General features: G+C 38.6%; 2 protein-coding genes across 2 annotated transcripts in view; one reads left to right on the top strand and one right to left on the bottom strand.

Moving 5' to 3' along the window:
- PLCZ1 (phospholipase C zeta 1) overlaps positions 1-22,003 on the bottom strand; it is a 48,670-nt gene extending 26,667 nt beyond the window's left edge. The window contains exons 1-5 of the mRNA XM_027543542.1: positions 21,878-22,003; positions 21,294-21,448; positions 20,154-20,277; positions 9,621-9,852; positions 5,072-5,273 (exon numbers count right to left, since the gene is read on the bottom strand). Coding sequence (XP_027399343.1) covers positions 5,072-5,273; positions 9,621-9,852; positions 20,154-20,277; positions 21,294-21,304 — 569 coding nt within the window. The 5' untranslated portion in view covers positions 21,305-21,448; positions 21,878-22,003. The remainder of the gene's footprint in view (positions 1-5,071; positions 5,274-9,620; positions 9,853-20,153; positions 20,278-21,293; positions 21,449-21,877) is intronic.
- Positions 22,004-22,056: 53 nt separating this feature from the next.
- On the top strand, positions 22,057-23,136 carry CAPZA3 (capping actin protein of muscle Z-line subunit alpha 3). Its single transcript, XM_027543543.1, has one exon. The coding sequence runs from the start codon at positions 22,223-22,225 to the stop codon at positions 23,120-23,122; it is 900 nt and encodes a 299-aa protein (XP_027399344.1). The 5' UTR covers positions 22,057-22,222; the 3' UTR covers positions 23,123-23,136.
- Positions 23,137-23,424: the final 288 nt, after the last annotated feature.

Below are 23,424 nucleotides of genomic sequence, written 5' to 3' on the forward strand. Positions count from 1 at the left end.
AGAAATCCCAGGGCTGATCTCCTTTAGGATGGACTGATTGGATCTCCTTGCAGTCCAAGGGACTCTCAAGAGTCTTCTTCAACACCACAGTTTAAAAGCATCAATTCTTCAGCGCTCAGCTTTCTTCACAGTCCAACTCTCACACCCACACATGACCACTGGAAAAACCATAGCCTTGACTAGACGGACCTTTGTTGGCAAAGTATGTCTCTGCTTTTCAATATGCTATCTAGCTTGGTCATAAAGATAGGTTAACTTTATCCATGATCAAGCCAACCTTTAGCTGCTTATTTTAACTACATGGTTTGGTCCCCAGCAAAAAATGAGGGGACTGCACTGTGTCATGGCAAACCCTTTACTCAGAAGCTGGTAAGAGAAAGCTCTCTTTCAGTGGTGGTATGGAAGCCACTTTTCACTGTCTCACACTGAGTGAAATGATTGAATAATGAATCATGGGAATGAATCATGAAAAATTTCTCACTCAATAAAGAAATTCTCCACTTAAATAAATCTAAGGGGGTTTCAAGAATTAAAATCTTTAGTGCAGTTAATATTGGTTTTTATCTTTTAAAGAGGAGGAAACTGAGACATAAAAAATGTTATACCCATCAGGTAATTAACAAATGAGGGACTGAGAGGAAAGATAAACACCAGAAACTTAAATATTAATAGGTAAACATCATTCTACACCACCTCTCACAAGTAGAGAAATTTCGAAGACTTTTATCAAACTGTAACCCTTATAAGTGGGTAAGGAAATAGAGGAAGAAATATAATTAAAGTTAACTTTAAATGTTCACAGGGGTAGAACATTTTCTCAGAATTCAAAATTAAATTTCTGTATTTCTAAATAAACCTATTGAAAAGGTATTTTCTCTCAAAAAAATATAATGGTGTATGAACAGAAATTTCTGTAGAGCTATGAATGGGCTTATCCTTACAGGATTTTAAGTGGGTATATTTCTGAATTTGGGGATTTATGTACTTACTTAGATTTTAAATTATAGAAGCAATGTTAATTTGTGAGTTTGATGTTATCATGGGATTATAAGATATATTTTCTATGATTTTTCCTAAGTAATATCACCCAATCACATAGCTTTGAATGACATCTATATGCCAAGGGCTTCCAAGATTATTTTTCCAACCTGGATACTTCTTAAGGTCAAGAGGGGTGATGGTGAGAAGATACCCTTCATCCAAGGTAAGGAACAGCAGCTAAGCTTTGCTGGAGCAGCCATGAAGAGATGCCCCACGTCCAAGGTAAGAGAAACCCAAGTAAGATGGTAGGTGTTGTAAGAGGGCATCAGAGGGCAGACACACTGAAACCATAATCACAGAACTAGTCAATCTAATCACACTAGGACCACAGCCTTGTCTAACTCAATGAAACTAAGCCATGCCCGTGGGGCCACCCAAGATGGACGTGTCATGGTGGAGAGGTCCGACAGAATGTGGTCCACTGGAGAAGGGAATGGCAAGCCACTTCAGTATTCTTGCCTTGAGAATCCCATGAACAGTATGAAAATGCAGAATGATAGGATACTGAAAGAGGAACTCCCCAGGTCAGTAGGTCCCCAATATGCTACTGGAGATCAGTAGAGAAATAACTCCAGAAAGAATGAAGGGATGGAGCCAAAGCAAAAACAATACCCAGTTGTGGGTGTGACTGGTGATAGAAGCAAGGTCCAATGCTGTAAAGAGCAATATTGCATAGGAACCTGGAATGTCAGGTCCATTAATCAAGGCAAATTGGAAGTGGTCAAACAAGAGATGGCAAAAGTGAACATCGACATTCTAAGAATCAGCGAACTAAAGTGGACTGGAATGGGTGAATTTAACTCAGATGACCATTATATCTACTACTACAGGCAGGAATCCCTCAGAAGAAATGGAGTAGCCATCATGGTCAACAAAAGAGTCCGAAATGCAGTACTTGGATGCAATCTCAAAAACGACAGAATGATCTCTGCTTGTTTCCAAGGCAAACCATTCAATATCACAGTAATCCAAGTCTATGCCCCAACCAGTAACACTGAAGAAGCTGAAGTTGAACGGTTCTATGAAGACCTACAAGACCTTTTAGAACTAACACCCAAAAGAGATGTCCTTTTCATTATAGAGGACTGGAATGCAAAAGTAGGAAGTCAAGAAATACCTGGAGTAACAGGCAAATTTGGCCTTGGAATAAAGAATGAAGCTGGGCAAAGGCTAATAGAGTTTTGCCAAGAGAACATACTGGTCATAGCAAACACCCTCTTCCAACAACACAAGAGAATACTCTACACATGGACATCACCAGATGGTCAACACCAAAATCAGATTGATTATATTCTTTGCAGCCAAAGATGGAGAAGCTCTATACAGTCAGCAAAAACAAGACCGGGAGCTGACTGTTGCTCAGATCATGAACTCCTTACTGCCAAATTCAGACGTAAATTGAAGAAAGTAGGGAAAACCACTAAACTATTCAGATATGATCCAAATCAAATCCCTTACGATTATACAGTGGAAGTGACAAATAGATTTAAGGTATTAGATCTGATAGAGTGCCTGAAGAACTATAGATGGAGGTTCGTGACAATGTACAGGAGTCAGGGATCAAGACCACCCCAAAAGAAATGCAAAAATGCAAAATAGCTGTCTGGGGAGGCCTTACAAATAGCTGTGAAAAGAAGAGAAGTGAAAAGCAAAGGAGAAAAGGAAAGATATAAGCATCTGAATGCAGAGTTCCAAAGAATAGCAAGGAAAGATAAAGCCTTCCTCAGCGATCAATGCAAAGAAATAGAGGAAAACAATAGAATGGGAAAGACTAGAGATCTCTTCAAGAAAATTAGAGATACCAAGGGAACATTTCATGCAAAGATGGCCTCGATAAAGGACGGAAATGGTATGGACCTAACAGAAGCAGAAGATATCAAGAAGAGGTGGCAAGAATACACAGAAAAACTGTACAAAAAAGATCCTCACAACCAAGATAATCACAATGGTGTAATCACTCACATAGAGCCAGACATCCTTGAATGTGAAGTCAAGTGGGCCTTAGAAAGCATCACTACAAACAAAGCTAGCAGAGGTGATGGAATTCCAGTTGAGCTATTTCAAATCCTGAAAGATGATGCAGTGAAAGTGCTTCACTCAATATGCCAGCAAATAAGGAAACCTCAGAAGTGGCCACAGGACTGGAAAAGGTCAGTTTTCATTCCAATCCCAAAGAAAGGCAATGCCAAAGAATGTTCAAACTACCGCACAATTGCTCTCATCGCACACGCTAGTCAAGTGATGCTTAAAATTCTTCAAGCCAGGCTTCAGCAGTATGTGAACTGTGAAATTCCAGATGTTCAAGCTGGTTTTAGAAAAGGCAGAGGAACCAGAGATCAAATTGCCAACATCCGCTGGATCATCAAAAAAGCAAGAGAGTTCCAGAAAAACGTTTATTTCTGCTTTATTGACTATGCCAAAGCCTTTGACTGTGTGGATCACAATAAACTGTGGAAAATTCTGAAAGAGAAGGGAATACCAAACCACCTGACCTGCCTCTTGAGAAACCTATATGCAGGTCAGGAAGCAACAGTTAGAACTGGACATGAAACAACTGACTGGTTCCAAATAGGAAAAGGAGTATGTCAAGGCTGTATATTGTCACCCTGCTTATCGAACATATATACAGAGTACATCATGAGAAACGCTGGGCTGGAAGAAACATAAGGTGGAATCAAGATTGCTGGGAGAAATATCAATAACCTCAGATATGCAGATGACACCACTCTTATGGCAGAAAGTGAAGAGGAACTAAAAAGCTTCTTGATGAAAATGAAAGAGGAGAGTGGAAAAAGTTGGCTTAAAGCTCAACATTCAGAAAACGAAGATCATGGCATCTGGTCCCATCACTTCATGGCAAGTAGATGGGGAAACAGTGGAAACAGTGTCAGAATTTATTTTTTGGGGGGTCTAACATCACTGCAGATGGTGACTGCAGCCATGAAATTAAAAGACGCTTATTCTTTGGAAGGAAAGTTATGACCAACCTAGATAGCATATTGAAAAGCAGAAACATTACTTTGCCAACAAAGGTCCGTCTAGTCAAGGCTACGGTTTTTCCAGTGGTCATGTATGGATGTGAGAGTTGGACTGTGAAGAAAGCTGAGCACCAAAGAATTGATGCTTTTGAACTGTGGTGTTGGAGAAGACTCTTGAGAGTCCCTTGGACTGCAAGGAGATCCAACCAGTCCATTCTAAAGATCAGTCTTGGGTGTTCTTTGGAAGGAAGGATGCTAAAGCTGAAACTCCAGTACTTTGGCCACCTCATGCGAAGAGTTGACTCATTGGAAAAGACTCTGATGCTGGGATGGATTGGGGGCAGGAGGAAAAGGGGATGACAGAGGATGAGATGGCTGGATGGCATCACTGACTCCAATGGACGTGAGTCTGAGTGAACTCCAGGAGTTGCTGATGGACAGGGAGGCCTGGCGTGCTGCAATTCATGGGGTCGCAAATAGTGGGACATGACTGAGCGACTGAACTGAACTGAACTGAACTGGATACTTCTTCCAAATCCCAGACACATATACCCAACTGACTATCTAGCCTAGCCCTTTGATAACTAACTGATATCTCCAACTGAACACAGACATCATGGAACTTTTGCTTTTGAATCACACCCTACAATGGCTTCACCATCTCTGCCCATAATGTCTTCACATTCTAGGTTATCAGGCCCAAAATCCTGATACTCTCTTTCCCTCATACTTCTCTTCAAACTGCCTGGTAAATCACCTTGTTGGCTCTGTCTCCCTAAAATATTTCAAATTCAACCATGTATCTCAACTGCTGCCTCATGAATTAACCATCTAGATCACCATCATCCTTGGACTCCTACAATATTTTCCCAAAGCATCTTCTACCCCCACTCTTTCACCATCAGTCTTTCCTCCTCAGTAAAGAATAAATTAAATTATGACATTTTCCTAAGGAAAACCCCTCCAATGAATTACAGCTTGCTGGAGTAGAAACCACTAGGAACTTTCAAACATTTTTTAAATGTGATGGATTCAAAAATCAAAAGAAATACCTTATATATCCCCAAAGGTCACTTGGTCCCCATAATTGGTCAGATATCAAGTATGTATTATGTGAACTTGAAATAAAATAATCAGTCAATGGATGAGTCATATCTTGGTAAACATGATCACACTTATTATCAAATAGCAGACATTCAGATGAATCCATGTATCTTCTAAAACCTTCAAATGACATCTGGTGTGCTTGTTTAACTTTAAAAAATAAAAAGAATGCAGAAATACCATAAATAGTATAAAAATTACATTTCACTTTAAACATAGTAGCAGAGCATGATTCTAAAGTATTCATTTAGAATTAATACTGATCTAAGTTTCTTTGGAAACAAATTTTTCTAAGGTTTTTATTTTTAGTTCTTTCAAGACTAAATATTACTTAATCATCTCTTCTTTTAATGTTTAAAAAACATATACAAGACTACTATATTTAAAATAGATAACCAACAAGGAACTATTGTTAGAAAAATTTTTTTAATAATTAAAATACATACAAGAAAAGGACACGTGTCGTAGATTCATGAATTTCCACAAGTGAACCATCCATGTAGCCAACACCAAGGTCAAAGAACAGAAGATGACAGCACCCCAGAAGACTGCTGCCTGCCAACTTTCTAGTTTTCCTCCAAACCCCAACCCCCAACTGCCAAGTATATTCAATGGTATGGCTTCTAGAAGCAGATAAGTTTTCTTTAGTTTTTGCGTTTTACATAAATGAACTCACACAATATGTATTTTTTATGACTGGTTTGTTTTGCTCAACATTATTTATAAAATTTATTCTTATAGTGGTACACAGATATTTTTTATTCCTATTTTTGTATAGCTCTCCATTGTGTGAATATACCACAATTTATCAATTCTGTTCTTGACAAGCATTTAGATAATTTCCAGTTTGGGGCTATTTACAAAACTACACTGCTATAAATAACCAGTATATATCTTTTGGTGCAAATATGTACATGTTTCTATTGGGTGCATTCTTATGAATCGAATTACTAAGTCATTTGCATATAATTATCTTTAGCAAATGATCTGTGAACTTTTTTGCTCAGTATCATATATACCAAAATTATCTATTTAAGCAGAACACTGGCTCTGGAATGAGACAGCTTGGGTTAAATCCACTAATTTGTTATATACGAGTCTGTTAACCTCTCCCTGTCTTAGGAATGATGGCAATCATAACACCCATTCGTGCATACTAGTGCTGTATATTAGATCTATAAAAGTTAGTTACTGTTGCTTTTGTTGCTGATAACTCAGTTTGCCTCATATTAAAAGTTGGTGTGAGTATTCACTTTAGAGAGTGGTCCTTGGCAGAGAATTTTATTTCTGGGAATTTAAATTACAGAAATAGAGACTCAGACAAAGCTTGATATGCAAGAATGCTCACACCAGCATTATTTATAAAAGCAAAATAAATGGGGGAGGGGAGGAAAGAGATTAAATCTCAAAATATGACACAATACTAAGCAGCCATTACAAACAATGTATCAGAAAAAAATATATAGTGACATTAAGTAAATGTTTATGACATCATAAAAACAAAAAAGCCAGCATTCAAAATGCTATTACAATCTTACTTTTAAAAATGAAAGCTAGAATAAAATACATAAAATATTTATAGTGATGCAAACTAAACTCTCTATTTCAAAGCTATACAAATTAGAAACATGCAAGTGAACGGGGCAAATGCTTCATATATCATAATTGTAATGATTTGCATGAATTTATTCTTTTTCCCAGTGCAATTACCAGTGATTGGCTTATAGCTCTTTGAACTATTAACTAAGTAAATATCTTTGGTAATGGAATAGAAAACAAACTCATGTTATGCCCTTAAAAACTACCAGACTGAGATGACAGTTAATCTGATGGATTTTTATATTTAAAATAAAATGAGGTTCTCCTCATTTGGTACATGTCACATATCACTGTGGGACAAGGTTGAGAAACTTAGCAGCATTTGGGACTATAAGTTCATAATTCAAATTGGCCCCAATAAGTCTCTAAAGTGATCAATAGCCTTGTAAATGAAATGAGTGGTCTTGCCTGTGTGCAAAACTATCTGAATGGAAAGCAGAGGAAGACTCAAAAGATGGAATAGATACACATTATAATATTATAGTTAAAATGTAAACACAATTCCAAAATGTCAGTGGCACCATTCCACTATGCTTTTGTACCTTTTAAGTTGGGCTTCCCTGGTGGCTTAAACTGTAAAGAATCCTCCTGCAGTGCAGGAGACCTGGGTTCGATTCCTGGTTGGGCAGATCCCCTGGAGAAGAAAATGGCAACCTACTCCAATATTCTTGCCTGGGAAATCCCATGAACAAAGATGCCTGGCGGGCTACAGTCCATGGGGTCACAAAAGAGTCAGACACAATTTAGCAACTAAACAACAACCATTTAATTTACCATCTGCAGGTAACAATTCCAAAGTACGTGTTTTAAAAATCTTCACTGGAACAGGGCCATAAAGTGCATGTCTGTGAACTGGTTGTTTCCAGGTGGAAATGATATAAAGAGTTTGAACCAAAACATAAATCAATTCACTACATTCTTATGGAAAGTCTTTGCAATTGAAAGTAAAGACTCCATTGTGTATATGTACCACAGCTTTTTTATCCATTCATCTGATGATGGACATCTAGGTTGCTTCTATGTCCTGGCTATGGCAAAACCAATACAATATTGTAAAGTTAAAAAATAAAATAAAATTAAATTTAATTTAAAAAAAAAGAAGAAAAAAAAAAGGAAGAAAGAAAGTAAAGACTAAGCATCTGGACTCATCAGATGTGCTTAGAGATGTACTTGTTTTACATTCTGATACAAGTGCTTTATCTTGCTGCAAACTTGCAAGTTTTAATGGAGACCAAACTCTTACTAGCACTATCTTCAGTCTTACCACAACGATGCTTAGAAGCATTCCAAGTCTTTATGTGGTACCGAGTCATGAGCCAAAATCTAGCTTACGACCAATGAGACCTACATGATTTAATCCCTGCCTATCTCTCCAGGTTCGAACCACACTGTCCTCTTCCTGTTCCTTGCCTCTCCACCTCAGAGTCAACACTTCCCTTGCCTAGACGTCAGACCCTTCTCCCATTTTGTCACATGACTAATTCTTTCTCATCATTTTTGTCTCAGCTCAAATGTTACATTCCCCATGAAGGACTCTGCTAAACACTCACCTGAGCTAGACCTTGTGGGTTGTCTACTGTCTATTTTATTTTATTTTTTTCATAGTACATAGTACTCTCTGAAACTATTTGTATGTTTAATTATTTATTGTCAGTCTCCTTCCAACCCTTATCAGGAATATAAGACCTAGTTTGCCTCATACTCCACTGTATCCTCAGGCCCTAGAAACATGCTTGGTTGCCACAAATAAATGCTTCAGTAAATCAGGAATGTATGAGTCCATGAAGGAATGTTTTGTTTTGTTAGAACCCATATCATCATATGTTAAGCACTGGTAGACATAAACCAGTTTGCAAAGGCAGAACTCGGGCTTTCACATGTGTGTGTGTGTGTCTGCTAAGTCCCTTTATCTTGTTTGACTCCTTGCGACCCTATGGAGTGTAAACTGCCAGACTCCTCTGTCCATGGAATTCTCCAGGCAAGAATACTGGGGTGGGTTGCCACGCTCTCCTCCAGGGGATCTTCCTGACCCAGGGACTGAACTCACATCTCTTGTATCCTGCATTGGCAGGTGAGTTCTTTACCAATAGTGCCTCCTGAAAAGACCTGCACTTTCATATATCCCTTATTAAATAAATATTCTGAGCTATTCCATTAATCTCTGTAGGGTTAAACAGCATGCTTTAATAGTGCTTTTTCTGCAACTATATGAATATTGTATTATATTATGTCTTTATTATTTTATTTAAAAATAAGTATAAATGGAAAAAATTGAAGTGCTTTACCCATTAAAGATGAAACAAAGATCAAAAACTATACAAGAGATCACTAGCCAAAATGGTTATTGGACTTAAACCAGATGAGTGCATAGGAAAATGAAAGAAAAGCAAAAATCTTTTAATGTTTATGAAATGTTGTAAACAATTAAGTGTCAACAACAGAGAAATGAGTGATTTTACAATGTTTTATCTCTTCCCTAGAACTGTTTTCGTTTAGCTAATTTAATATTCTATATTTTGTCAATAATATATAAAAACGGAAAACTGCCTACACCTGGGTTTTTATCTTACTAATGAATATCAGGACCCTTTCTTCCATTATGGTATTTATAATAATAAGATCCTCATCTTGTTTTCCATGCCTAAGTTCATCTCTGAACACTTGAAAGATACAGAAACAGTTAAAAGGAAGGAACTGGACAATGAAAGAAAGTCGTGGTTACACAACATAGCTTTCTAAAAGGTATGTACACTGTCTGTAAGTTACAAAATTATAACTGTCAATATATAATATTACCTAGAAGAAAGCTGACCCAATCAAGATTGAATTTGAAAACTTCTATTAATAAAAAACAGTTTGCATATAAATATTTGATAAAACTTTGAAGTACAAGCATACCTTCTTCAATAGGCTCATATTTCTGAATGATCTCAGAAGCAATACTTTTATTGAAGTCAAGTGTATACTGTTCTCGCATCAAAAATTCGACCAGGTTCTTTTCTAAAAGAATTTTCCGGTTTTCAGAATACGTGTTGAAAATCTCAATAATTTCTTCTCTGTATGTAATAATTCGATAAATTGTTCTAAATTCTTCTATGGTGATTCTTCCTTGTTTCAGCCTGTCATTATCCTACTAAAAAAATTTACTGGTGGGCTCACATTTCGAATGTAAAAAATACACAAAACAAAAATGTTAGAGTAGTTGTGTAATATATATACCAACTCATCCTGAAAACAAGTTACATTGGATTCTTATTTTACATAAATATATAAAACTGCATGAGATGATGCCAAAGCTTGGGAATCACTAGTGGATAATTACCACTTAAAACCTGGTGGCTTTATTCTCTATTACTACTTCTGCTTTGCAAATAGGTTGGATTTCACATATATGCATTAATATACGGTATTTGTTTTTCTCTTTCTGACTTACTTTACTCTATATGATAGTCTGTAGGTCCAACCACATCTCTACAAATGACCTAATTCCATTCCTTTTTAATGTGGAAAATAGATAACTAATTCAAATGGGTTGAATACAGAGTTCCAAACAACAGCAAGGAGAGATAAGAAAGCCTTCCTCAGCGATCAATGCAAAGAAATAGAGGAAAACAATAGAATGCGAAAGACTAGAGATCTCTTCAAGAAATTAGAGATACCAAGGGAACATTTCATGGAAAGATAGGTACAATAAAGGACAGAAAAGGTATGGACCTAACAGAAGCAGAAGATATTAAGAGGTGGTGGCAAAAATACACAGAAGAACTGTACAAAAAAGATCTTCATGACCCAGCTGATCATGAAGATATAATCACCCACCTAGAGCCAGACATCCTGGAGTATGAAGTCAAGTGGGCCTTAGGAAGCATCACTAAAAACAGAGCTAGTGGAGGTGATGGAATTCCAGTGGAGTTATTTCATATCCTGAAAGATGATGCTGTGAAAGTGCTGCACTCAATATGCCAGCAAATCTGGAAAACTCAGCAGTGGCCACAGGACTGGAAAAGGTCAGTTTTCATTCCAATCCCAAAGAAAGGCAATGCCAAAGAATGCTCAAACTACTGCACAACTGCACTCATCTCACATGCTAGTAAAGTAATGCTCAAAACTCTCCAAGCCAGGCTTCAACAATATGTGAACCATGAACTTCCAAATGTTCAAGCTGAATTTAGAAAAGACAGAGGAACCAGAGATCAAATTGCCAACACCCACTGGATCTTCAAAAAAGCAAGAGAGTTCCAGAAAAACATCTATTTCTGCTTTATTGACTATGCCAAAGACTGACTGTGTGGATCACAACAAACTGTGGAAAATTCTGAAAGAGATGGGAATACCAGACTACCTGACCTGCCTCTTGAGAAATCTATATGCAAGTCAGGAAGCAACACTTAAAACTGGACATAGAAAACAGACTGGCTCCAAATAGGGAAAGGAGTATGTCAAGGGTATATATTGTCACCCTGTTTATTTAACTTATATGCAGAGTACATCATGAGAAATGCTAGGCTGGAGAAGCACAAGCTGGAATCAAGATTGCCAGGAGAAATATCAATAACCTTAGATATGCAGATGACACCACCCTTATGGCAGAAAGCGAAGAACTAAAGAGCCCCTTGATGAAAGTGAAAGAGAAGAGTGAAAAAGTTAGCTTAAAATGCAAAATTCAGAAAACTAAGGTCATGGCATCTGGTCCCATCGCTTCATAGCAAATAGAAGGAGAAACAGCAGAAACAGTGACAGAATATTTTGGGGGGCTCCAAAATCACTGCAGATGGTGACTGCAGCCATGAAATTAAAAGATGCTTGCTCCTTGGAAGAAAAGTTATGACCAACCTAAACAGCATATTAAAAAGCAGAGACATTACTTTGCCAACAAAGGTCTGACTAGTCAAAGCTATGGTTTTTCCTATAGTCATGTATGGATGTGAGTTGGACTATAAAGAAAGCTGACCACCTAAGAATTTATGCTTTTGAACTGTAGTGCTGGAGAAGACTCTTGAGAGTTCCTTGTACTGCAAGAAGATCCAACCAGTCCATCCTAAAAGAAATCAGTCCTGAATATTCATTGGAAGGACTGATGTTGAAGCTGAAACTCCAATACTTTGGTCACCTGATACAAAGAGCTGATTCATTGGAAAGGACCCTGATGCTGGGGAAGATTGAAGGTGGGAAGAGAAGGGGATGACAGAGGATGAGATGGTTGGATGGCATCACCAACTCAATGGACATGAGTTTGAGCAAATTCCGGGAGTTGGTGATGGACAGGGAGGCCTGGCGTGCTGCAGTCCATGTGGTCTTGGACACAACTAAGTCGGACACAACTGAGCGACTGTACTGAATGAGAACATATTGTATAGCACAGGGAACTCTATTCAGTGCTCTGTGGTGATCCTAAAGGGAAAAGGATATCTGAAAGAGGGGATATATGTATATTTATTGCTCATTCCCTTTGCTGTACAGTAGAAACTAATACACTATTTTAAAGCAACCATACCTCAATACAAATTAAAAAAAAAAAAAAAAAAAACAACCTGGTGGCCTGGGCTGCCCAGTTTAAGCAAAGAAGCAAACCCTGTTCCTCAGGAGAACTGCAGCCCATAAATAGCTCTCTGCCCAGAAAGACTTGCCCAACTTCAGGCTGAGGTATTGATACTCATGATTCTTCAAGACTGAGGACGTCCCTGAACCATCTGGATTTGCTTCAAACCTCGTCCTTACTGTGGTGATGACATCCACCATCCTGGGAGGTACTTAGGTGTGCTCAGTCATGTCCGACTTTTTTGCAACCTCATAGACTGTCGCCCACCAGGTTCCTCTATCCATGGGATTTTTAAGGTAAGAATACTGGAATGGGTTGCCATTTCCTTCTGCAGGGGATCTTCCTGACCCAGGAATCAAACTGGGGTCTCCTATCATTGAAGATGGGAAATTATAATTTTGGTAGAGAAGGGAAAGGAAAGCACAAAGGGTAAGTAATAAGGAGAAGAAATATAAGGCCTGGGGAACACAGTGTCAGCAGAAGAAAAGGGGGAAGAAGAATAGTGGTAAGCAAGGAAGGTTCAAATCTGAGTACTGAACCTCTTAACAGCAGCCTCAATGTTAACATAGGGTATCAATGTATTAATATCTCCCCTGTAGGATAAAACTGAAGAGCAAAAACCTTTATATGTTGATTGTCACCAGTCCCAGAGCCATGGTAGACCAGGACTTGAACTAACTCCAAGGAAGGAAAGAAAAAACAATACACTATTGCCTGTACTCAAAGTGAGAAATGGAATATTTCCTGCCATATCAATAAACAAAGGATATCATCAGTGATTGCAGCCCTCCAATGTGAGCTGGCAGGGGGCTTCCCTGATAGCTCAGTTGGTAAAAAATCACCTGTAATGCAGGAGACCCTGGTTCAATTCCTGGGTCAGGAAGATCCACTGGAGAAGGGATAGGCTACCCACTCCAGTATTCGTGGGCTTCCCTTGTGGCTCAGCTGGTAAAGAATCCGCCTGCAATGCGGGAAACCTGGGTTTGATCCCTGGGTTGAGAAGATCCTCTGGAGAAGGGAAAGGCTACCCACACCAGTATTCTGGCCTGGAGAATCCCATGGACTTTACAGTCTATGGGTTCTCAGAGAGTCAGACAGGACTGAATGACTTTCACTTTCACCTTCTTTCAATATGAGCTGGTGAGCCCTGAGGGAACTCAGGAAGGAAAGAACACCTGCCATCAGACTGCAGCCACTCCCTATGTTGAGCCCTGAGGAGGATATGAAAACACAGAATAATGACCCCAGATAGCTGAGGTGCATATCAAAGGAAGGATTTCAGTGAGCCCAGACACTTACATCTTCCTATACTTAGAAAAGTACTAAACTACTTAAGATATCTGGTTTTCTTTAATTTACAATGAACTTTTGACATTCAGACTACCTACCCTTTGTAAAATTTCTATGTAACCTGGGTCCCCCTTGCCTCCTCAGAGCAATTCTCCCAGGATTACTTTAGATGCTACCTCCCAGGGCCAAAATCCTAAAACTTCCCATCAAACAGAACGTAACTCTCAACTTTTAGGTTGCATGTATTGATTCAGTTGACAAGAGTATATGTGCAGAAATAAATTGCCAAATACAAGTCTGATCTCTCTAATTCTCTTAAATTTCTCAGTGTTTCTCCTCTGGTTTCAAGACAAAATCCAAACTATTGGCATCCAAGACCCTCAAAGACATGGTTTCTTCCCCCGCCCCACCACCACTTCTTCCATGCATTTCACACTGTACTGTGCTCTGAATCAGTTACAATACAAATACCAAGCTACCTCTTGCTATTGTAAAGGCTCTTTCTTCTGTCTGGAATATTGTTTTCTTTTTTATTTAAGTTGGTTGGGAAGAGCCCCTGGAGCAGGAAATGCCAACCCACTCCAGTATTCTTGCCTGGAAAATTCCATGGACAGATGAGCCTAAGGGACTGCAGTCCATGGGGTCACAAAGAGTCAGACATGATCAAATGACTGAGCATGAGCATGAATTTCTACTAATCTTCAAAAAAATGTCCTTCTCTTGAAGTCTTCCCTATGTCCCTCTGTGTCTCCTCCCCACATCATGTTAGAGAGCCCTACCTAAGATTCCTAGAAGATTCTATACCTGCTTCTCTACTGGGGTTTATTACACCAGAATAAAACCTTTACGCATCCCTTCTAGAATTGTCTCAGATGCAAAGTCTGTCATTTGTTTCCCATATCCTTAGTACATATAGGGCTTCCCTGTTGGCTCAGATGGTAAATAATTTCCCTTTAATGTAGGAGACCTGGGTTCAATCCCAGGATCGAGAAGATCCCCTGAAGGAAGAAATGGCAACCCACTCCAGTATTCTTGCCTGGAGAGTTCCATGGACAGAGGAGCTTGGCGGGCTACAGTCCATGGGATCACAAAGAATCGAACATGACTGACTAACACTTGGTATGTATAAGAGTGTCTGACTGAGGCCTTCAGAACTTGATGATTCTGATGAAATATGTTCATTTAATTGGAAAAAGGAACTAAGTATCTCCCTAAAACTAGGGAGAGCAGGAAAAGATGTCTTTTATTACAGAAAATATGCAAAATCTCAGGGCCCACTGCAGGGAATACTACAGCTTTTCAAAATGTTACATATTAATCACTTACAGTTTACAACATAAAAAAAAAGAGTAATGAAATCATCTTTCTCAAGTTTACAAAAAAATAAAAGTTCATTAAGTGGTTATTTTTTGCAAGGCATTACAAAAAGAACTTTCCCAAATAATTTATGTATAATTCCAAAATATATCTTTTGGGGACTTCCATGGCAGTCCAGTGGCCAAGACACCATGCTTCCAATGCAGGGAGCCAGGGTTTGATCCCTAGTAAGAGAACTAAACCCACACATCATGCAGTACAGCCAATAATAACTAAATAAATAAATAAAAATGAAAAGTTTGAATAATTTTTTAAATTTAAGAAATAAAATATATCTTTTACCTTAAGCCTATGACCCCCATGAAGGTAGATACTTTATTCTTTTTTTATTTCCAAAGCCTATTACTGGAAGATGGAAATGGGAACCCTCTCCAGTATTCTTGTCTGGGAAATTCCATGGACAGGGGAGCCTGGCAGGCTATGGTCCAAGGGGCCACATGGGGCTGCAAAGAGTCAGAGATAACTGAGCAACTGAGTACACCCTAAATTAGGAGCCTAGTGATCATATGTTTAAATGAATGATTGAATCCAGGAGGATAAAAGAACATATTAAAATAATTCTATTGTTAGTCATTCTGATAGTACACTTTAGAAAACAGAATAAAGGTCTTTCACGTTGTTACCATTTCCATTGCTCAGTTTGCTAGTAAAAAGATGAAATGTTACTTAATAAACAACATTATAAGAAAGGTGATCTATCTGATGAGAAAGCTGAGCTATCAAAGCCAGAACTTCTAACATAAAATGTAGCATTTTAAAATTCTCTCTGAAATTACCCTAAAAACAATGTATTCAAAATATAGTCTAGGAAATCTTATGACTTGCAACTTTTTCCTCAAACTCTGATATACTTTTCTTATGCTCCTTGGAAGAAAAGTTATGACCAACCTAGACAGCTTATTAAAAAGCAGAGACGTTACTTTGCCAACAAAGGTCCGTCTAGTCAAGGCTATGGTTTTTCCAGTGGGCATGTATGGATGATGGATGTGAGAGTTGGACTATAAAGAAAGCTGACCACCAAAGAATTGATGCTTTTGAACTGTGGTGTTGGAGAAGACTTTTGAGAGTCTCTTGAACTGCAAGGAGATCCAACCAGTCCGTCCTAAAGGAAATCAACCCTGAATATTCATTAGAAGGACTAATGCTGAAGCTGGAACTCCAATATTTTGGCCACCTGATGTGAAGAACTGACTCATCTGAAAAGACCCTGATGCTGGGAAAGACTGAAGGCAGGAGGAGAAGGGGATGACAGAGGATGAGATGGTTGGATGGTATCACCAACTCAATGGACATGAGTTTGAGTAAACTCCAGGAGTTGGTGATGGACAGGGAGGCCTGGCATGCTGCAGTCCATGGGGTCTTAAAGAGTTGGACACGGCTGAGAGACTGAACTGAACTGACATACCAGTTTAAATTAGCAGGCAACTTGTTCTTTCCCCTTTTCTTATTCCCTGTTTCCTTCTGTCCCTAATGCATGCATGCATGCTATGCATGCTAAGTACTTCAGTCGTGTCTAACTCTGCGAGCACATGCACTGTCGCCTGCCAGGCTCCTCTGTCCATGGGATTCTCTAGGCAAGAACACTGCAGTGGGATGCCATGCCGTCCTCCAGTGTCTCTTAGGTCTCCAGCACTGGCAGGCAGGTTCTTTACCACTAGCACCACCTGGGAAGCCCTAATGCAGATACAGTAATCAAAGGCACCTAAGACCCAGTCTTCCCTGAAGAAGGCCTTTGTGCATATCTTGGAGTCTAGCCTGAAGAAGGGAGCTTGAGCACACAAGCTGCTGTGCAGAGGACACATTCCTTGTCCAGAGGTCACACCTCTTGTCTAGAGGACACACCCCTTGTCCAGAGGACACATTGGCTCCAGTAGCCAGGGGGCTTGTATTTCTGGGTTCAGCTGAACCGTGGCAAATATAGAGAAATATAACCTCTTAAAATTGAAAAGGATACTATTTCATATTCTGCCAACAATCAAGACTGTAATCTAAGACTAGCTATGTGAATTGAAATGACAGGAGATATTTCCTAAAATTAGCTTGTGCTGTGTTGTGCTGTGCTTAGTCTATCAATTGTGTCAGACTCCTTGTGACCCCATGGACTGTACCCTCCAGGCTAATCTGTCCATGTGGATTCTCCAGGCAAGAATACTGGAGTGGGTTGCCATACCCTCCTCCAGGGGATCTTTCCTGCTACAAATTAAAAATAATGATTAAAAACAATTTTTTTAATTTAATAAAGGGATTTTTTAAAGAAAACTTAGAGAACTACTGCTCAAGTCAAGATTCAGTAATTAATTTTGGAAAAAGAAGTTTAGAATATTTTGCCAGGGTCATGAAGTTATATGTGCTTTACTCAAGTTTTATAATAAAATTTCACCTTGTCAGAAAGTAAATTCATGTCAGAATTTATGTCAACTATTAAACACTTAGGAAATCAATAAATATAATGTAATTTTCTCTATTTTTTTGAACAGTCATGATGTAGCTTCAACTAAAATTTACTTGGTGCCTACTTTATGCCAAGCCTGATACTAGGTACATTCACAAATGATAACATTTAATATTTAGAACCATCCTGCAAAATAAATATATTAGTATCCCCATCCTGCAGATTAAGACATTTGCTCAGAGATTTCTGACTTGTCAATCAAGTACTGCACAACTAGGTTCTCAGAGACTGAAGACTCTCTACACCCAGTAAGCTTGCTAATGATAACAGCTCTGAGACACTGAGCGTCTTTGTGTTTGTGTGGACACCAAAAAAAAAAAGATTCACTGTGATTCATTTTATTTGGTCTCACTAATAGGTGTATCTTTGCCGAGTGGACAGATCAGCAACATAAGTTAAAGCAAAAGAGTTGGATGTTTAAGATTAATCTTGAGCTATCTAGAAAATTCAGTTAACCAATATACTTTCCCTAGGCATACTACTTAATCAACATTTTAACCAATATACAGCAATTTCACCTAAGGCAACAAAGTATTTCTATTAGGAGAGTTATTTAAATAGAAGATAATGGTTTACCATAATCATCACTCTTTTATACATAATTCATGCTTCTAAAGTATCTGAGGTCATTTTAAAGGGGTTTTTGAAGTATTCTAAGGAATCTCTGCTCCTCTAATTTTTATAATTAACATTGTTTTCATAGCTACTTTAAAAAGGTTTTGCTATACAAAATAGACCTTCAGCCTGGCTATGTCCAAATAATCATAAATTCCAATTAATGAGCTATTTATTTAATTGTTATACCTGTTGAACATTCTACATAATGCTTTTCGATACAGCTTGCGTTTTACTCAAGAGCATTTCAAAGACCTATCTCTATCTTGCAGCTAATTCAAAGCAACTTGAAAATCACTAAGATTTACAGTATTTCACATTAAATACAGATTTAACATATTACTACCTCTATATTGTGCTGAATGTGAATTTTATTAAACCAGAAAGCACACAGCTGTTTCTCCCTTTGGGCAATACCACTGGGTTAAAATTCTATGTGTAAAGGCCTTTCACATAAATTTGTGTTCTTCAGGTGTGGTATTAGAAATTAATCAAAATTCTTATCTCTTATGGCAGCACAAGCTACTTGGAGCCATAGAAGCAACTCTGAATTCTTTGTCTTTTACAGCAGTCTCCTGAGAAGTTCAGTTTTTCTTTTCTGAACCTCCTCTTTTGGTTAGTAAACCTGAGGACTAAATCTGACTGAGAGAAATGCTTGCTCCTGTGTTTCTGCTTATTTTCTGAGCAGAGCCACCAATTGCCTTTCTTCAGGACTAGCTCTTCAAGGATATTTACATGATGAAGAGATAGTTCTTCATTCCAGAGGAAAAAGCAGGTTTGTTTACTGTCCGGGATAATAACATTAATAACGACACCCTCCGGGGCAAAGATCAGACAGGCTTATTGCCCATAATAAAAGCTCTGAGTTTCTTAAGCTTTCTTCTGAGGTCCCTCTCAGGTAATACACCCACTGTATGTGCACATGTCACCAGGCCCTCCTCATATCACTTTGGGAACAGGGCCAGGAGAAATGGCAGCAAAATGGTGATAGCCTGGCAACTGGTATATTTGGGAGTACCAAGCTGTCTTTTTTCTCTGAACTGGAACCTGCCTGTGCAAGCATTCCTGGAACTCTACCAGGCTCACTGGTTAGCCCACGTGTGAAGTAACAACAGGGGCTTCCCAGGTGGCTCAGACCATAAACAATCTGCCTGCAATGTAGAAGACTTGGGTTTGATCCCTCAGTCAGGAAGATCCCCTGAAGAAGGACATGGCTATCCACTCCAGAATTCTTGCCTGGAGAATCCCACAGACAGAGGAGACTGGAGGATTACAGTCCACAGGGTTACAAAGAGTTGGACAAGACTGAGCAACTAACACTTTCACTTTCAAAGTAACACAGGCTTCCCAGTATAGGTTAGTTGCTAACAATTTCACCACAGATTGTGTTATCTGGCTTCCCAGTTCCAAGAAACAAAATCATACTCAAGATGTCTACCCTTCCTAACTGTCTGGGTTGGCTAGTCTAGTATTCTTGCCTGATTCACCAAGAAATTTGCCATCTTCCTAGTAAAAAAAAAAAAAACTCAGCTCTAACATGCAGCTTTTTCTTTTTTTCATGATCTTTCCATTCATCCTCTAGTGACAGAATTGAACCAGGTTCCCTTCCTACTAATTCTTCTTTAAACAAAGGGAAGTGAAAGTCACTCAGTCGTATTTGACTCTTTGCGACCCCATGGACTATATACAGTGGGGTCTCCAGGCCAGAATACTGGAGTTGGTAACCTTTCCCTTCTCCAGGGGAGCTTATGGTATAATTCCTTGAAGATGAGTAAAATATGATTTTTATCAAGATTGCCCATGCCTTCTATAAATCACTAACATCCAATCCAGTTACCATTTCATCATTTATATGATTTGATCTAATCAGATGACAAATCTTAATCTGATGTGAACATCTATGCATTCCCAGCAGATTGTTCTAAGCAGATAACCTGGTATTATTTCAAATTTTATCAACAACTCATTTTTCCTCTTACCTAAATGCTTTCCATTTTGATTATAAATATATCTAACATAATTAATTGCTTTAATTTCTCAGAGACTAATCTTTCATATGTATTTTCTGCAGAAAACATACAAGTAGCTATCCATATTTCCTTATATTGGATGAAGTCCTTCCTAGGGTGGGATATGCAGGGGACAGATATTATCTCACCTTAAAAATATATTTCACATGAATAGTATTGCACTGAATATCTAATTTTTCAAGTAGTTTCAGAGCTTTTTCTAGAGTAATTTTTCCACCTTTGAAGTCATCTCGAACCATCAACAAAAACCATGTAGGAGACACACCAAAAAAATAAGTTAAGGAAATTCTCACAGAAAGTCATTAAGTACTTAAAATGACTAAAGAATATTTTGTCTCTCTTCAATTCAATGTTTTTCTTTTTCTTTTCAGAGGATAGTCTATCTCATGCCTAAGTGAGAAAATAATTATATGGTAAATAATATTTAAAACAAAATTAAGTAGGTACTATTTAGTGTTAAAGGTATGAAAGGACTTAATAAAATAAGAATTATAGGAAAAGAAGAAAAGTTAACATTTGAGAAATCCAGCTATTACTTGGGAAATACAGTCTATTTTCTGAAGACATGAACATCAAGATCTTTCTATCACTTGATCTCTCTCAGGGTTAGTTTCCTCATCTGAAAAGTGGTCAAATTAATACTTCAGGAAGGTAGGGGCATTAAATGAGCTCATAATATATCATTCAACATAGTTTATGTTACTGAGAGTTCAATAAATAGTAACCATGTCTGATATGATTATTACCATTATACTAGCCAAATGTCCAGCTACTCACATGCCTCCAAAAGCAACATTTTAAGGACCATCAGAAAGAGGTCTTTTTTTTTTTTTTTTCTAATGCCATGATGAGTGTCTAATTAATATGAAGGAGAAAACAAAAATAATCAAGCTTGCTTTATCTACAGAGAAACAACAAAATTTAGGACACTTCAAATTGAAAAAATAAGATTGAGAAGGATTAATATGACAGCCTATAAAATCATGAAAAGTATCAGTAAAAATTGTTCAACAATACACTCAATTTCAGATTGTTAGAACTAATAGGAAGCCCTTCAATTTAATGGCTGTGACTTAATATGGCAAAGCTCATGTTATAAGAAAAAGATATAGGAAGGTAGGGAAATTAAAAAAAAAAAAAAAAAAAAACTCAGGATGCAAAAAGAAGGAAGCAGTTTATACTCAAATGAGAGAAACAAGCTCAGGAGTCTTCAAAGGGGATAAATCAAGAGAAAGAAAGAGGAACAGAAAGGACTTCTGAGTGGATATTTGTTCTCCATATTTTCATGACCTGAAGTTTGTTCCTCCTCACTTAGAAGCTTCTCTCCATTATGAGTTGTTGCAGGTTCCAAATATAATTAACTCTGCCGCTTGGCAAGAAAGGGATTCCTTGAAACTCATCCGCTGTTGCCACTGCCCCTTTTCTAGAAAGAAAGCAGAAAACACAGTGGTTTGTTGCCTTTGTTCTTTGCAGCTAGCACAACACTAAAATCCCCCAGAGACTGTATGGAGGTTTGTGGTCTCTGCACTTCACTGCCCTTAAAATTTTTCTGGCTTCTTGCTTATGTTCTGACCATTTCCAAACCCACAATGTTTATGAGAGAGGCAACCCTTGCCGTCCGGCATTTTCCCATGAACAGCCATCATCTCTCATTTTATTTTTACTATTTTGTTTAAACCCCTCAAACCTTTCAGGATAACATGCTTCCACTGGGTTGGGGACAGTTATTCTGACGGTCTGATTACAAATCACTGCCACTGTGGTCCCCAAAGCGTCAAAGAGCTTCCAAATACTCCTTAGAAACTCCGGGATGCTTCTCTTAGATCTATGACCACCTATGCAATAAACACACCACTTTATGAAGAAGGCTGTTCTGGAGGCTAAGTTCTTAAAAATTCTTCAAAATTCGTATAGCTGGTTGGCCGGGCACCACGCTGTCAGGTGACTGTCATGTTTTCCTTTGGGTCCAAACGCCCATTGTGATCTCATCAAAAGTTCCATACTTCACAGAGCAAGCTCCTTTATGACTTCATCAGGAGACTCAGAGCTGGCCAGACAACCTGGTTTTTGCATGGTCAGACATGGTAATCTTAAGCTTAAATGTTTAACACCTGGATGGGAAAGGTGCCCCATGGAATGTTCTCTCATCCTCTGAACACTGTTTATTCCAGAAGCTCTGCTTCTGCCGCAACCAAACATGTCACGTAGCACTCTGAGTAGGAAAGAGAAAGAAAAAGTAATTCGCAGACTATTGATACAGGCTCCTCCAGGGGAATTTGTAAATGCCTTCGATGATCTCTGTCTGCTTATCCGTGATGAAAAACTCATGCACCATCAAGGGGAGTGTGCGGGCCACCAACACTGCCAAAAATACTCTGTCCCACTCAGCATTGATGGGAATGCTGTCCTCCTGTCTCACCACAATGTCGTGGGCGACTACAGGTTTTTCGATTACCAGAGCAAACTTTCTTTCAAATTTGACCTGCTTCAAAACCAGTTAAAGGACATCCAGAGTCATGGAATCATTCGGAATGAGACAGAGTACCTGAGGACTGTAGTTCTGTGCGCCTTGAAGCTGTATGTGAACGACCACTACCCAAAGGGAAACTGCAATGTGCTGAGAAAAACAGTGAAAAATAAGGAGTTCTTGATCGCCTGCATCGAAGACCACAGCTATGAAACAGCAGACTACTGGAATGGGCTTTGGAAATCAAAATGGATTTTCCAAGTCAATCCATTTCTAACCCAGGTAACAGGGAGAATTTTTGTGCAAGCTCACTATTTCAGGTGTGTCAACCTACACATCGAAATCTCCAAGGACCTGAAAGAAAGCTTGGAGGTAGTGAACCAAGCTCAACTGGCTCTAAGTTTTGCAAGACTTGTGGAAGAGCAAGAGAATAAATTTCAAGCTGCACTGTTGGAAGAACTACAGGAGTTATCGAATGAAGCTCTGAGAAAAATTCTACGAAGAGATCTTCCAGTGACCCGTACTCATATTGACTGGCAGAGGATACTCTCTGACTTGAATCTGGTGATGTACCCTAAATTAGGGTATGTCATTTATTCAAGAAGTGTGCTATGCAACTGGATAATATAAAGGATTGCTCCTGGTAACTCTCTTGATCTGATTCAGTTGTGTTTCCAGGGACAGCGGGTGGGGGAGGCACTGAGGTTATTTTCCTAAAGTTAAGAACCCACAAGATATGTCCATTACTTGGCAGATGTAAATTTTGGGGCGATTTTTGGTTTTACTTTTTTGGGGTAGGGGCACATCACACAATTTGTAGGAACTTGGTTCCCCAGCCTAGAACTGAACCTGAGCCTTCAGCAGTTGAAAGCAGAGTCCTCACCGCTGGACCACCAAGGAATTCCAGATGAAAGTTTAAATTAGGGACAAGT

Source organism: Bos indicus x Bos taurus, chromosome 5 (assembly GCF_003369695.1).
Source record: "Bos indicus x Bos taurus breed Angus x Brahman F1 hybrid chromosome 5, Bos_hybrid_MaternalHap_v2.0, whole genome shotgun sequence".
Classification (NCBI taxonomy): Eukaryota; Metazoa; Chordata; class Mammalia; order Artiodactyla; family Bovidae; genus Bos; species Bos indicus x Bos taurus.